Genomic DNA, 15,508 nt, shown 5'->3' on the forward strand with positions numbered 1-15,508 from the left:
TATGAATCTTATTCTGTTATCTGTTCTGTCTCTGTGGTTTTGGCCACACTGTATTGAATCTTTGTATACTTGTTTATTTTTAATGAGTACTGAAAAATGTACATGAAAAATAAAGAGACAGTTTGAGGTCTAGGAAGATATAATCTTCTTTTAGAAATTATTTATATTTGCTTTTAATAGGCTCCTAGGAGACTAGCAAAAATGGATCATATTAACCAAATTTAAGGCCTGAAATAATTTAAATCTAGACTCCAATCCTTAAAAGGTAACTCTATCTACAGTCTACCCTTTCTTCTAGAGTATAACCCTTCAGAGTACCAACCTGAAATGCAGTGATTTACCATGCCTCCTCTTTGCTAGGCCCTGGATTCCACAACAGGACTATCAAGATCTGACAGCTACTCCCAATCTCCACATCTCAGACATGTCTTCCAGAATTAGCAGGCACCCCCAGGGAAAGAGTGGGTTCACTTCCCTGGGTTTCTTCCTTAAAGTTTTGGCCCCTTAATTCTTCACAGCTTTAAAGGCTCTTGGATGCCTTTTTTTTTTTTAATATTTTTTCCAGCTTTTCTAGTAGTGCTTAGGTGGACTACTGACCTAAATTACCTAAGTCACCATAACTGAACAACATAGGCATATATTATATATATAATATAATAAATCGTATTATTTATTATATGATTAATATTACTATATAACAAAATATAATAATATAATACTACAACATATATAAAAATACTCTTTCACAGAGTATCTCTCTCTCTGCGAAAGAGTATTGGGCCAAAGCATCTTACTAATCGAAAGAGGGCATCCAATCGTCTAATTCCTAAGTAATGTTAGAAAATGTAGTCAATTTGGAAAACAGAATGGAGACCCCTATGAAGGAAGCAAATTCATCTTTTTAAAGTATATATACCACTTATACAAAACTAAACAATTTCCACAAGCTGATCATTTATTTAAAAATAAATATTTAATTAAAATATCTAATATACGTGTGCTACTAAAGTTCAAATAAGCCATGGCTCAGTAAGAACTTACAGTGATGGGGAAACCTTGGTATTGTGAATAAGTACAACAAAGTGTTATAGGTAAAATGATAATAAGTAAGCACTGAGTACAGTGGTGTTCTAAGAAAAACAATGTTAAGTTTGGGATGGGGACCGAAGGAGAGAGGTGCTTTGTGAATGGAGATGTACGAGATGAGTTGGTACAGGAAGAAAGTATGAGGAAGAGGCAAGGAAGGGAGGTTATTACTGGCATAGGGGCAAAAGAGACGAGAAAGAGCCACAGGTGATAGAAGATCCCACTGTACTATACAACTAATACTTGGGAAACCACAAACAGCTCGACACAGTCGTAACATAAGAAGAGTGTATGTGTGCACACACACGTGGTTGTGAGTGTAGTGGGGCGACTGTGGTGACAGTGAAAGTGATTCTCTGTAAGAAAGGAAAATAACCTGGGTTTGTAAAGTAGATGTTCCTGTATGACATAATAAAGTACATACAGAAAATCATATTTAATAGTGAATAATTTGAAGTGCACACATTAAAATCAGAGAAAATACTTATATATCTGCTATCATGAAAATTACTAAATATTGCTTAAAAACACAGAGAAATAATAGATAAAACTATCAGAAACAGACAAAAGTGTTATTATCTGCAGGTGCTATGCCTGTAAAAGAATAAATGCTTTGAATTACACAATGAACAGAAACCAGTAGCTCTCCTTCTAAACACAAGAAATATAAGAAAAAATATTTTTAAAAATCCTGATCACAACAGCAATAAAAATATAAAATAGCTACAAATAAGCTTACTATCAACTATTTCAAATAAAGAGGGAAAAAACAGTACCAAAAGAATTAAGTAAATATAAACAGCGTGTACTACGGTGGAATGCTAAGTATTACAAATGTTTCAGTGTTTTCCAAATTAATTTATAAGTTTAAGACAGTTCATTCAAAATACTAATAGGAATTTTTTTTAGATGTTAAAAAAATAACCTAAAGTCCACCTAAAAGAATGAACTAGAGACGTCATCAAGATGGCAGAATAGGCAGCTCTAGATCCTCCTCCCCCAAATGAAGACACCAGCTCAACAATAATACATGGATTAATTCCCTTCGTGAGAAATCCAAAAACCAATTAAGATGCTCCTGTATCCCAGGTGAGCATGAAACCAGCTGCACTGAAACCGGCAGAAAAATTCGTGGCCCCCAATCACCATATTCCTTCGCCTGGCTCCACACAGCAGAGACAGGAGGAAATGCTCAGCTTCTCCCAGGGGAGGCAAAGAGAGGACTGGACCATACGTCCAGTGTTTAGACTTTTCGAGGAGGCTGCCCGAGAGATTGGCTTCTGTCTTGCCTGAATCAAACGTGGACAGTAAAGGGCACCAGGTCAGAGAACAAAGGTGATGGTTTGGACTGGCACGCACTCACTCACCACAGTCCTCCTTCCTGGCTCAGCACAGAAAGAGTGGGAGAAAACCTCTAACTATTGGCTTCTCTCTGGGGAGGGAAAGAGTTGGAGCATGTGCCCAATGTTCCAGCATTTTAAGGGGCTGCCCAAGGAACTTGTTTCTTCCTTGCCCATCTCGAAGACTCTAAATGTCTGAGGGCTACTGAGAACAAAAAAGAGTTGGGCAGCGTGCTGCTGCTCCAGAGGACACACATACAGCAGACAGAAGGTGATAAAGCTTCCACAGCCTCTCCCTTGGGGGGAAGAGAAGAGTGGCGTGTGCATCCAATATTCTGGCTTTTCAGGGAATGGCTATGGGACTGGTTTCTGTCTCGCCTAACTCAGAACCTTGATGGGACCTGGCATAATCTAGAAGCCTAGGTGGTGCTGACAACAGAAGAGACTTAGGAGGCTTGTGGTGGCTCCAGGAAACCTGCAGAATTGGAGACAGGCACTAGAGGGAGCAAGAGCTTATAAAGTCCTGTGAAAAGAAACTTGAAGGTCTCCCTAATTGGAGATTTACACACACAAATCCAGAGAAGTCACATCCACAGAAAAGCTTTGAAAGGCCCCCAGAATCTCTAGCTGGGCTGACTGGTGAAGGTTATCCCCTATACGAAGCCAGTCTGTAAAGACAGGAGAGGTGGCTGTTTTTTCAAATGTGCAAATCCCAACAAACTTACAAGGCAAACAAAGAAACAGGAAAATATGGCCCAATCAAAAGAATAAAATAAATCTCCAGAAACTGGCCTTAAAGAAAGAGAGGTATATAATTATCTGACAAAGAATTCAAAATAACCATCAAAGAGATGCTCAACAACCTCAGTACAATACATGAACAAAATAAGAATATTAACAAAGAGAATATATTTTTAAAAATTGTAGCTTAACAATACAATAATTGAATATAAAAATTAACTAGATGGATTCAACAGCAGTCTTGATGAAGCAGAAGAAAGAATCAGCAAACTCAAAAACATGTCATTTGAAATTATCCAGGTAAAGGAGCAAAAAGAAAAAAGAATGCAAAAGAGTGAAGAAAGCCTAAGGGACATATGGGATATCATCAAATGGCTCATTAAACACATTATGGGAGTCCCAGAAGGAGAAAAGAGGGAGAAATGGACAGAAAGCTTATCTGAAAAACTAGCGGCTAAAAAATTCCCAAATCTGGAAAAGGAAATGGACATCCAGATTCAACTAGGATGAACCAAAAGAAATCTACACTGAGACACATTATAATGAAACTGTCAAAAGTCAAACACAAACAGAGAATGTTGAAAGCAGTAAGAGAAAAGCAACTTATCACCTACAAGGGAGCCCCCATAAGACTATAAGTGCCATTTCTCAGCAAAAACCTTGCAGGCCAAAAGGCCGTGGGAGGATATATTCAAAGTGCTGAAAGACAAAAACTGCCAACCAAGAATACGATATCTGGCAAAACTATCCTTCAAAAATAAATACTTTCCCAGGTAAACAAAAGCTGAAAGAGTACATCACCTCCCTTACAAGAATTGCTGAAAGGAGTCTTTCAAGTTGAAACAAAAAGACGCTAGACAGAAACACAAAAGGATACTACTGTATAAAGCTTGCTGGCAAAGGTAAATTTATAGACAAATATAGAATACTGTAATACTGTAACAGTGGTATGTAAATCACTTTTAATTCTGGTATAAAGGTTAAAAAAAAAAAAAAAAAGCATAAGGGGCCAGCCCAGTGGCATAGCGGTTAAGTTTGCACACTCTGCTTCAGTGGCCCAAGGTTCACAGGATCGGATCCCGGGCACGGACCTACACACCGCTCATCAGGTCATGCTGTGGCAGCATTCCATATGCAAAATGGAGAAAGATGGGCAAAGATGTTAGCTTAGGGCTAATCTTCCTCAGTGAAATGAGGAAGACTGGCACCAGATGTTAGCTCAGGGCTGATCTTCCTCACCAAAAAAAAAAAAAAAACCAAAAAAAAAAAAACATACAAGCACTATAAATATAAAAATATGTTAACAGATACACAATATAAAAAGATGTAATTTGTGACACCAAGAACATAAAGTATGGGAGCTGAAGTAAAAGAAAAGAGTTTTGTATGTGATTTGAAGTTAAGTTGTTATCAGCTTAAAATAGACTGTTATAACTTTAAGAATTAAGCCCCAAGGTAACTTTAAAGAAAATACATATAAAAGATACACAAAAGAAAATGAGAAAGGAATCAAAGCACGTTACCAGCAAAAATTCAATGAAACACAAAGGGAGACAGCAAGATAGCAAAAGAAGCACAAAAAAGCAACAAGACAGACAGAAAACAATGAACAAAAAACGGCAATAGTAAGTCCTTCCCTATCAACAATTACCTTAAATGTAAATGGATTAAATTCAATAAAAAGACATAGAGTGGCTGAATAAATTTAAAAAAAACAAGAGCCAATGATATGCTGTCTAGAGAGTCTCACTTCAGATTTAAGGACACACACAGGTTAATGTGCAAGGAAGGAAAAAGATATTCCATGCAAATGGTAGACAAAATAGAGCAAGGGTGGCCATACTTACATGAGACAAATAGACTTTAGTCACAAACTGTAACAAAACACAAAGAAGGACACTATATAATGATAAAAGGGTCAATTCACCAGGAACATACAACAATTATAAATATATATGCCCCCAACATGAGAGCACTCAAATATATGAAACAAACATTGACAGAACTGAAGACAGAAATGACAGTAACACAATAATAGGAGATTTCAAAATCCCACTTTTAATAATGGATAGAACATCAGGACATAAGATCAATAAGGAAACAGAGGACTTGAACAATGCTATTTAGATCAAATGGACCTAACAGACATACAGAACATCCCACCCAACAGCAGCAGTATGGACATTCTTCTCAAGTGCACAAAGAACATTCTCCAAAACAGATCAGATGTTTGGTCATAAAACAAGTCCTAACAAATTTAAGAAGATTGAAATCATAAGAAGTATCTTTTCCAACCACAATGAAACTAGAAATCAATAGCAGAAGGAAAACTGAAAAATCTGTAAATATGTGGATATTAAACAACGCACTCCTCAACAACCAGTGAGTCCAAGAAGAAATCAAAGAAGAAATAAAAAAATATCTTGAGACAAATGAAAACAAAAATACAACATACCAAAACTTACGGGATTCAGCAAAAGCAGTACTAAGAGGGGAGTTTATTATGGTAAAATGTAGGTAAATGCCTACATTAAAAAAGAAGAAAGATCTCAAATAAATAACCTAATTTTATACCAAAAGAAACTAGAAAAAGAATAACTAAGCCAATAGTTAGCACAAGGAAGGAAACAATAAAGATTAGAGCAGAAACACATAAAATACAGAATAGAAAAGAAATCAATGAAACTAACAGTTGGTTTTTTCAAAGGATCAAACAATTGACAAACCTTTAGCTAAACTAATTAAGCAAAAAAGAGAGAAGGCTCAAAATCAGAAGTGAAAGAGGAGACATTACAACTGACATCACAGAAACAAAAAGGATTATAAGAGACTACTATGAACAACTATACAGCAACAAATTGAATAATCTGAAAGAAATGGATAAATTCCTAGAAACACACAACCTACCAAGACTGATTCAAGAAAAAAATAGTAAGCTTGAACAAACTAATAATAAATAAGGAGATTGAATCAGTAATCAACAACTTCCCAACAAAGAAAACCCCAGTACCAGATGGCTTCACTGGCAAATTCTATCAAATATTTAAAGAAGAATTAATACCAATCCTTCTTAAATTCTTCCAAAAATCAAAGAAAGAAAACTTCTGAATTCATTTTATAAGGCCAGCATCACCCTGTTATCAAAGACAGAAAAAGACACCACAAGAAAAGAAAACTACAGGTCAACATCCCTGATAAACTTAGATGTAAAAATTCTCAACAAATGCTAGCAAACTGCATTCAAGAGTACATTAAAAGGATCATACACCACGATCAAGTGGCATTTATCCCTGAGATTCAAGGATGGTTTGACATATGTAAATCAATCAATGTGATACACCACATTAACAGAATGAAGGATAAAAATTACACGATCATCTCAACAGATGCAGAAAAAGCATTTAACACTCTTTCATGATACGACACTCAACAAACTAGGAAGAGAGGGGAATTACCTCAACCTAATAAAGGCCATACACAAAGGCCCACAGCTGACATCATACACAGTGGTGGGAAACTGAAAGCTTTTCCTCTACATCAGAACAAGGCAAGGATGCCCACTCGCACCACTTCCATTCAACATAGTACTGGAAGTCCCAGCCAGAGGAATTAGGCAAGAAAAAGAAACAAATGGCATCCAAGCCAGAAAGGAAGAAGTAAAATTATCTTTGGTTGCAGATGATATGATCTTATGGGGAGACAACTCCAAAGATTCCACAAAAAAAACTGTTAGAACTAATAAATGAATTCAGCAAAGTTGCAGAATACAAAATTGACATACAAATCAGGTTTATTTCTATACACAAACAACAAACATCTGAAAAGGAAACTAAGAAAACAATCCCATTTACAATAGCATCAGAAAGAATGAAATATTTAGGAATAAACTTAACCAAGGGACAAGTTGAGGCAAGACTTGTACTCTGAAAACCACAACACACTGATGAAAAAAATTAAAGAAATATATAAATGGAAAGACATCCTGTGTTCATAGATTAGAAGATGTAATACATGGTTAAAATGTCTGTACGACCCAAAGTGATCTACAGATTCAATGTAATCTCTATCAAAACTCAAATGGCATTTTTGGCAGAAATAGAAAAACAATCCTAAAATTTATATGGAGCCATAAAAGATCCCAGATAGCCAAAACAATCTTGAGAAAGAAGAACAAAGCTGGAAGCATCACATTTCCTGACTTCAAAACGTATTACAAAGCTACAATAATGAAAATAGTATGGTGTTGGCATAAAGACAGACAGAAAGACCAGTGGAAAATAGAGAGCCCAGAAATGAACTCATGCACGTACGGTCAAATGATCTTCAACAAGGGTGCTAAGACTACACAATGGAGAAAGGATTGTTTCTTCAACAAGTGGTATGAGAAAACTGGATATCCACATGCAAAAGAAAGAAACTGGACCCTTATCTTACACCATACACAAAGACTTAAACATAAGACCTGAAACTATAAAAATCCTAAAATAAAACATAGGGATAAAGCTTCTTAACACTGATTTTGGCAATGGTTTCTTGGCAACAAAAGTAAAAACAGAGAAGCGGGACTGCATCAAACTAAAAAGCTTCTGCACAGCAAAGGAAATAATAAACCGAGTGAAAAGGCAACCTATGGAATGTAAGAAACCATATATCTGATGAGGGGTTAACATCCAAAATATCTAAGCAATATCCTACAACTCAATAGCAAAAAACCCAAATAACCCCATCAAAAAATGGCCAAAAGACTTGAATAGTCATTTCTCCAAAGAAGATATACAAATGATCAACAGGTATATGAAAAGATGCTCAGCATCATTAATCATCAGGGGAATGCAAATCAAAACCACATGATTCATCACCTCACATCTGTTAGGATGGCAATTATTAAAAAAAAAAAAAAAAAAGAAAACGCCAAGTGTTGGCGACAATATGGAGAAACTAGAACTCTTGTGCATTGCTGGTGGGAATGCAAAATGGTGCAGTAGCTATGGAAAACACTATGGAGGTTCCTCAAAAAATTAAAAATACAACTACCATATGATCCAGCAATCTCACTTTTGGGTGTTTATCCAAAAGAATTGAAATCAAGATCTTGAAGAGATATCTGCACTCCCATATTAACTGCAGCATTATTCAAAACAGCCAAGATGTTGAAACAACCTAAATGTCCACTGATGGATGAATGGATAAAGAAAATATGGTATAAACATATAAACAAATGGAATATTATCCAGCCTTAAAGAAGGAAATCTTGTCTTATGCTACAACAGGGAAGAAACTTGAGGACATTATGCTAAGTGAAATAAGCCAGTCGCAGAGGGACAAATATTGCATGCTTCCACTTACACGAGGTATCTAAAGTAGTCAAACTCATAGAAGCAGAAAGTAGAATGGTGGTTGATGGGCTGAGAGAGAGGGAAACGGGAAGTTGCTATTCAATAGGTATAGAGTTTCAGTCACGCAAGATGAAAAAGGTCTAGAGATCTGCTATACAGTAATATGCATACAGTTAACAATACCGTATTACACACTTACAAATTTGTTACGAGGGAAGAATTCATGTTATATGCTTTTTATCACAATTTTAAAAAAAGAATGCACTTAGAAAAGCTAAGAACATTTTGGAAAAAATAGTAATAATTGAAGTCTTGTTTTATTAGAAGTTAAAAGTTTTATAAGGCTTCTCTAATTAAAACCCTGTGGTCCTGATGTTATAATTACAGAAAAATCAAACTGAAAAAAAGAAAACACCTAAAAATACAAATATTTATGTATATGTGCCATCCATAATCAGTGAGAAAAGAATGGATTATTCAATAAATAGAGCTAAGACAACGGTCTCATCTTTTGGAAAAAAATTGTTAGATTCCAAATTTATATCATACAATGAAATAAATATGATTTTTTAAGATGATTAGAGATATTCATTTAGTTTACAACAGGTAAGGATTTTAGACTGGCAGGCAGAATATGGAAAACAGAGTTTTTCTAGCTCTCACTACGTCTTTCTAAGTCTTCATTAACGTTAAAGTCATATAAAACTTCCAAACACCAGATTCTAGATGAATATAGAAAAACACACTGCAATAGCAAATATAAGTATGCTGTTTCTCATTTTTACTAAAACTGCTTTCTTCTAGTCACAAACACAAATGAAACTGATTGTTCAAAAAAGTAGTGTGACATTATTGCAGGAACAGCAAACTATTTTAAAGTTTTAAGATATGGCTTACGTCCAGCTTTGCAAACATAAATGGCAAAATGAATCATGCTTCAATAGGATGTTATAAATCCACAAAGAATAATATTTTCAAAGAATATATATTGACATGGGAAAAGTTCTACTCATTCAGCTAGTCAACAAATACTATGTTGAACCCTGACTATGTGCTAAAGATAAAATAATGAGCAAGGAAGATATGATCCTTGCCAGTTAAGAATCTTGTAGTCTAGTGAGAAAGGCAAACAAAGATTACAGTGGTGATATATTTGATATAAAAGGTACAAGGAGATATGTAAGTATAGAGCAGGGGACCCGTTTACAAGTGTCAGGGAAGGTTTTGTGGGAAATGTGACATTTTAAGCTCAGATCGGAAAGATACATAGGAATCAGCCTAATCGCGGATATGGGCTGAGGTATATGCAAACTAAACACTCAGCATATAGAAATGCCCAGAGAAGACAGGGGTGGGTGGGGAGGGAGGACATACCAAATTCTATGTATACTAAAGGGCCAAATACATCTGCACAGATTTAGACTGAAAGTGTACAAATTATCAGTCCTTAGCCCTGGGTATAGAATTAGAACTATGAGTAATTTCTACTTCTTTTCCATTTTTCTTTCTTTTCTATATTTCCTAAAGTAATCACACACTACCATTTACTGTTTATTGACCAAAAAAGAATTATTAAAATAATACTATACTATTTACTAGCCTTTGGGGGGAGGTTGTTTTTGGTTTTATTTTTAATCTTAGATAAGTCTCTTAAGACCCAACTTATTCATTTGGCAAATAAGGCTAATAACATTTAACTTCACAACGTTGCTGACTTGGATCAAATATGATAACATATGTGCAGGAAAACGATTCTGTAATTGTGGCTGTTGGACCTAACTCAGTACCCGAGCCACCAGATAAAAGGGTACTGAGACAGAATTGAGGGGTAGGGAGGTGGTGGCAGGAACTGATAGTAGATCAGGAGGGTGAAAACGTGGCCCTGAGGAAGCTGGTGAGTGAGTTACTAATGTGTTGCCACTCCCCTCTAGCAGCGATGACAGCCAATGCCAATCAACCCTGATGTGTTCTCTTCTCACTGAGCTTAGACCCAATCTCAGAATCCTTCTCAACATAAGACTCCAGGCAGCCACCTGCATAATGGCGTGTTACTTGAGACCTTCTGCCATCACTAGCCTCAGAATTCCAAACATGAACACAACCAATTCTACAGTTTTTTTAAAGGCAGTTTGGTTATAAAAATGTCCTCTTTCATTTACATTTTAACTCTTAAATGTTCTGTTTTCTGTTAAAAAGTTATGATCTTATAGCACTTCTAGAGGTTTTGATTTAGTACTTGCAAGGCTCTGTTATTCGTCTATTATACCTGAAACAGAATACAGTCATATGCCACATAATGATGTTTAGGTTAACAACGGACTGGTGGTCCCATAAATTAGTACCATACAGCCTAGGCGTGTACTAGGCCAAACCATCTAGGCTTGCATAAATACACTCTATGATGTTCACACAATGACAAAAATCACATAATACATTTCTCAGAACATATCCCCGTCATTAAGCAACACACGACTGTAATTAAGGGACTTCAGCATTTTACAAATATATTTACATATATTTACAAATGGTGAAGTCAGATATACATAGGACTTTAGATTGTTGTTTTTTCACAAGATGGAAAAAATGCGTTTCTTACCTTTCCTCTGGAGTATCTACATGAAATGTTCTCTCTATAACAGTGGTCCACTGGAGACATCTGATGATAAACGTGTTTGGCTTTGGTCGTTCTGTTTTCATTAACTGGCATTCTAGAAATAAAATAAAATGTCTCTTTGAATATATTTATATTTAAATCAAGAAGTAAATAGTTGAGAAGTATAGAGTTCCATTCTAAACAAAACCACTGCAACCTCACAGCTTTCTCTGGATCTCCACTCAAGGCTGTTCACAGACTGACCTCAGTACTCCTTTCCAATCCATGGCCCATTCTGGCCACATGTTCTATCAACCAGCCAAAGTAGATAGTGAACTTTCCGCACATACATCTTGCTCTTTCCTATATCTATACCTTTGCTCCAGCTGTTCTTACCATCTGGAGCGCTTTCCATTTATTTCACCCCTACCCATACGCAATCACCATCAGTCAAAAGAAAGCCTATCCTTTAAGGTCCAGATCAAATCCTACTCCTTCCACAAAACCTTTTATAACACCTGGTCCTAGACTGACCATTCCCTGCCCCCCTCATATGCTCATTACTTATTATTGTATCCCTCATTCTTCACATAGCATAGACTACCATATGTTATTATTTATCATTTTTAAAAGGTATCCTTATCCCTACCCAGACTATAAGCCTTTTGACAGTATACATGCCATAAAACTCTTAGTAATTACAGCCCTTAGAGCCAGTCAGTCAAAAAGTGATAAAACCTGTCAGGGAATAACTGGGAAGACTTCAAAAAAAAGGAGCATAGTGGAGTGGCTAAAAGTATGGATTCTAACACCAGTGTGCTTGGATTCGAGTTTTTTTTCCTACCATGAACTATGCAACTCTGGACAACTGAATTAATCTCTGTGGTCTTCAAGTACTAAAAATAAGAGTACTTACATCATAAAATTGGTGTGGGGATTAATAATAAATCAATGTAATACTTAGCATAGTGTGTGACACATAATGAGTTTTCAATAAATGTTAGCTGTTATTATTAGGTGTACACCTGAGCTAGACTTTAAAGGATACGTGGTATTGGACAAGAGAAAGTAGGGTAGCTTGTCTCCAGACACTGTTCTTTTGAAAGAAACTAATTTACCCCAGCTGACAAATTCAACAGTACTTTCTCAGTGCTTATCTCTTTTGTCCTATCTCCATCATTAGCAGCTATCAACCACCATTTCTATGTCTTTATATGACTAAGTAGGTCATTGATCACATTGGACTAATTCTTTATTGACTGTACACTAAAAAAGATCATTCACCCAAGGGTCTCTGCTTAGTTTTCTTCTCTTTTCTAACAAGCTTTCATGGTTTCAGCCATCATCTCTCAGCTTACCAACATCAAAATCCAAACTTCTTTCTATCTTGGATCTCTATTTTATGATACACATGTCCAACTATACTGTAGATATTTCTACCTGGTTGAGTTACTGGTACCACACTTAAAACCAAATCCACTACCTTTCCTCCTAAATCTGTTCCTCCTCCTGGGTTCCTAATTTTTCCAACACCTAGACTGAAAACATGGGGTGATCTTCTTTTTGATATTGGTAGTATTTGCCATCACTACCTGGCTTTTCCACTGATGCAATTTCACTTCAGACTCTCACCACCTAATGCTGAAACCTCTCCAGGTGCTATAAAACCAGATCTTCCTACTCAGAGACCCGGAAAGGCTAGCTAAGTTACCTACAGATAGAAACCATATTCTAAGAGACATCTGAACTCGTGCACAGGTGAACTCCTGATCTCTCCTCCCCTTGCTTCCCCTGCCAACCTCTAAGATAGCTTTCTCCATCTCAGATGACGGCACCTCCATCCTTTCAATTGCTCAAGTCAAAAGCCTTGGAATTATCCTTAAATCCCTCTTCTCTCACATCTCATTCTGGAAATGCTGTTGGCTCTGCTTTCAAAATTTATCCAGGATCACTTGTCACCTCTTCCACTACCTGGGAACAAGCCCCCATTCTCTCTCACATAAATACTTTAACAACCTGAGAACATCTTCCACCTGCCCCTCACTGCAGTCTGCTCTCGACACAGGCAGCCAGAAATCTTAAAATGAACGACTGCAAGAAAAAAATCTTGCAACATTTTCAATTCACTAAGAATAGAAGACAAAGGCCTTCAGGGATCGACAGGAGCCCTACATGGTCTGGGCCTCCCATTCACCCCTTTCTGACCTCCTCCCCCAGGAATCTCTTTCAGGCCACTGTGCCAGCCACCCTGCTTCCCTGCATGTCCTCAACAGTGCACTGCACACTCTCTCCTTAGAGCTTTTTGTCTAGCTGTGCCCTCTGCCTGGCATCCTTTCCCCTCACACATCCCCACAGTTACTCCCTCATCTCCTTCAAGTCTTAGATCAAACCTAACCCTCACGTAAAGCCTACCTCGACCATGCTACTTCATACTATAATCCACATCCCTTACCCAGGACTCTCCCACCCCTCTTACCTGCTTTACTTGTTATTTCCCATAGCATGTTATCATCTTCAAACCTATGAGATGACTAACTCAACATCTTTCTTGTTTATTGTTTGTCTCCTCAACCAGAATGTAAGCTCCACTGATATATTCTTAGCACCTAGAACTGAGCCTGACACACAGCAGACACTCAATAATGTCTGAATGAATGAATTCTGATAGTAATAATCCAACAAGAAGGTAATTTTGATGACACAGGGAAGAGGAGAAAATTTCTGGAGCAACTTCTTTATACAGTCAGGAAAGGGTGGGATTAACTGGACAAGTAGAGGGCTGGCTCTAGTCAGGGGTTCAGGCAGTTTAGTGGTGAACAGAAGAGAAGACAGGATAAAAAGGCCCAAATGCAGTGAGGGGTACAGATGCAAGTAGGAGCTGGTAGAAATTATTTTCTCATTGCTTCTATTTTTTCAATGAATTAGGATGTAAAGCCATCCTTAAGAACAAGATCTGAAGAGGATGCACTAGGGCTTTGAGCACAGAGAAGGTATGTAATAGGCCTCTAGGAGAACAGAGGAGCAAACAGACTGGGGAAATGGACCATGACTGCTGAGCAGCACTAAGGGCCCACTGGAATTTAATTACCAAGAATTTAAACTAGTATCAGGGATCATGGTTGTGCATTTTTCCCCAGATACATTCAACTGCATGGGTACAGATGGGGAACACAGAGGATTGGATTTAAGCAAAGCTGTAATTTAACCAAGTAAGTCTGACAAAGCAAGAAGTGGAACAGCATAGAGGATGTAAGACAAGGAGTGGTTTAGATAATCAACTAAGGAATTTAAAATGGGTAAGGAGGGAAGTGAGAACCTGGTGGTGTGTAAAATAATGAAAAGGTGGTAGAATCAGCAGGTCATAAAATCTACTGTTTCATAGTTAAATCTTGTACAGCTATATATTTTTTGAAATACGAATGTTAAAAAAATACCAAATATAGTATGCCAATTTTTATTTTTTGTTTGAAATATGGAAGTTTTAAAATATCAAAGATATTATACCAATTTATAGCAATAAAGAACCACATAACTTCCTCTGACTTACTCCACCTATAAAGTACAGACCCCACCTGATTCTCTTTGAAGCCCATTGTCCCGTCTCATTTCCTTCTTTACAAAACTCCCATTAAGTTTCCAGCCGGTGGTTCACTATACTGTCATACAGGTGTTTAATACACGTGACTTTGGTGTCCTAGCTAGATAAATTACTTAAAAGTTAGGAATTATGTGCACAACTCTTCCTCACAGCACCTACGATAGTGACACCACATAGGCGTACATAGTAAATACTTGATGACTGAGTAATTGACTAACTGGCTTTTAATGTTATCAATGGAGGACAGACACTTAAAAGAGGGCAGGCCTGACAGAAATACTCAAGAATGAACTATGCAGTAGAGAGAAATAGGAAGAACAGAAAAGGAAAGAAAGAACGCCCAATCCTAGGTTCACCTATTTCAGTTTCACTTAAGGTTCCCATGATAGTGATGTCAAGGTAACTAACATAACAGACTTTAAAATCAGAACACCAGATTCAGATCCCACTTCTATCACACTATCTGCTGTGTGATCCTAGACAAAGTACTTTACGTCTCTAAGCCCCGAGGTTTCTCATCTTTAAAAGCACTATCAGGAATTAAAGTAAAACTTCAAAGAGAGCATATTTTCAACACTACATCTATCGAAGTTTAAATGCTAAAATTAAAGAACGTCTCAATACTATAATTTTAAAAGCTACTAAAAATACTACATATGAGATTCTAAGTGATTATCAATTACCACAGCTTACAAAAATTATAATAAAAGTGATTACTTTAATTACCATTCCCAAGCAGACCCCTAAAAATGAATTGTTTAGAAAAGAATCAAATATTTGTATTTACCTACAGGATGGTTTTGGAAAAATATTA

General features: G+C 36.7%; 1 protein-coding gene across 5 annotated transcripts in view; it reads right to left on the reverse strand.

Annotated features, from left to right (window-relative positions):
* AKT3 (AKT serine/threonine kinase 3) overlaps positions 1–15,508 on the reverse strand; it is a 323,716-nt gene that overhangs the window by 148,840 nt on the left and 159,368 nt on the right. For all 5 annotated transcript variants that reach the window (XM_087424489.1, XM_087424493.1, XM_087424492.1 and 2 more), the window contains one exon: positions 11,100–11,211. In XM_087424489.1, coding sequence (XP_087280615.1) covers positions 11,100–11,211 — 112 coding nt within the window. The remainder of the gene's footprint in view (positions 1–11,099; positions 11,212–15,508) is intronic.

Source organism: Ceratotherium simum, chromosome 36 (assembly GCF_057802395.1).
Source record: "Ceratotherium simum simum isolate JZ-2026a chromosome 36, ASM5780239v1, whole genome shotgun sequence".
Lineage (NCBI taxonomy): Eukaryota > Metazoa > Chordata > Mammalia > Perissodactyla > Rhinocerotidae > Ceratotherium > Ceratotherium simum.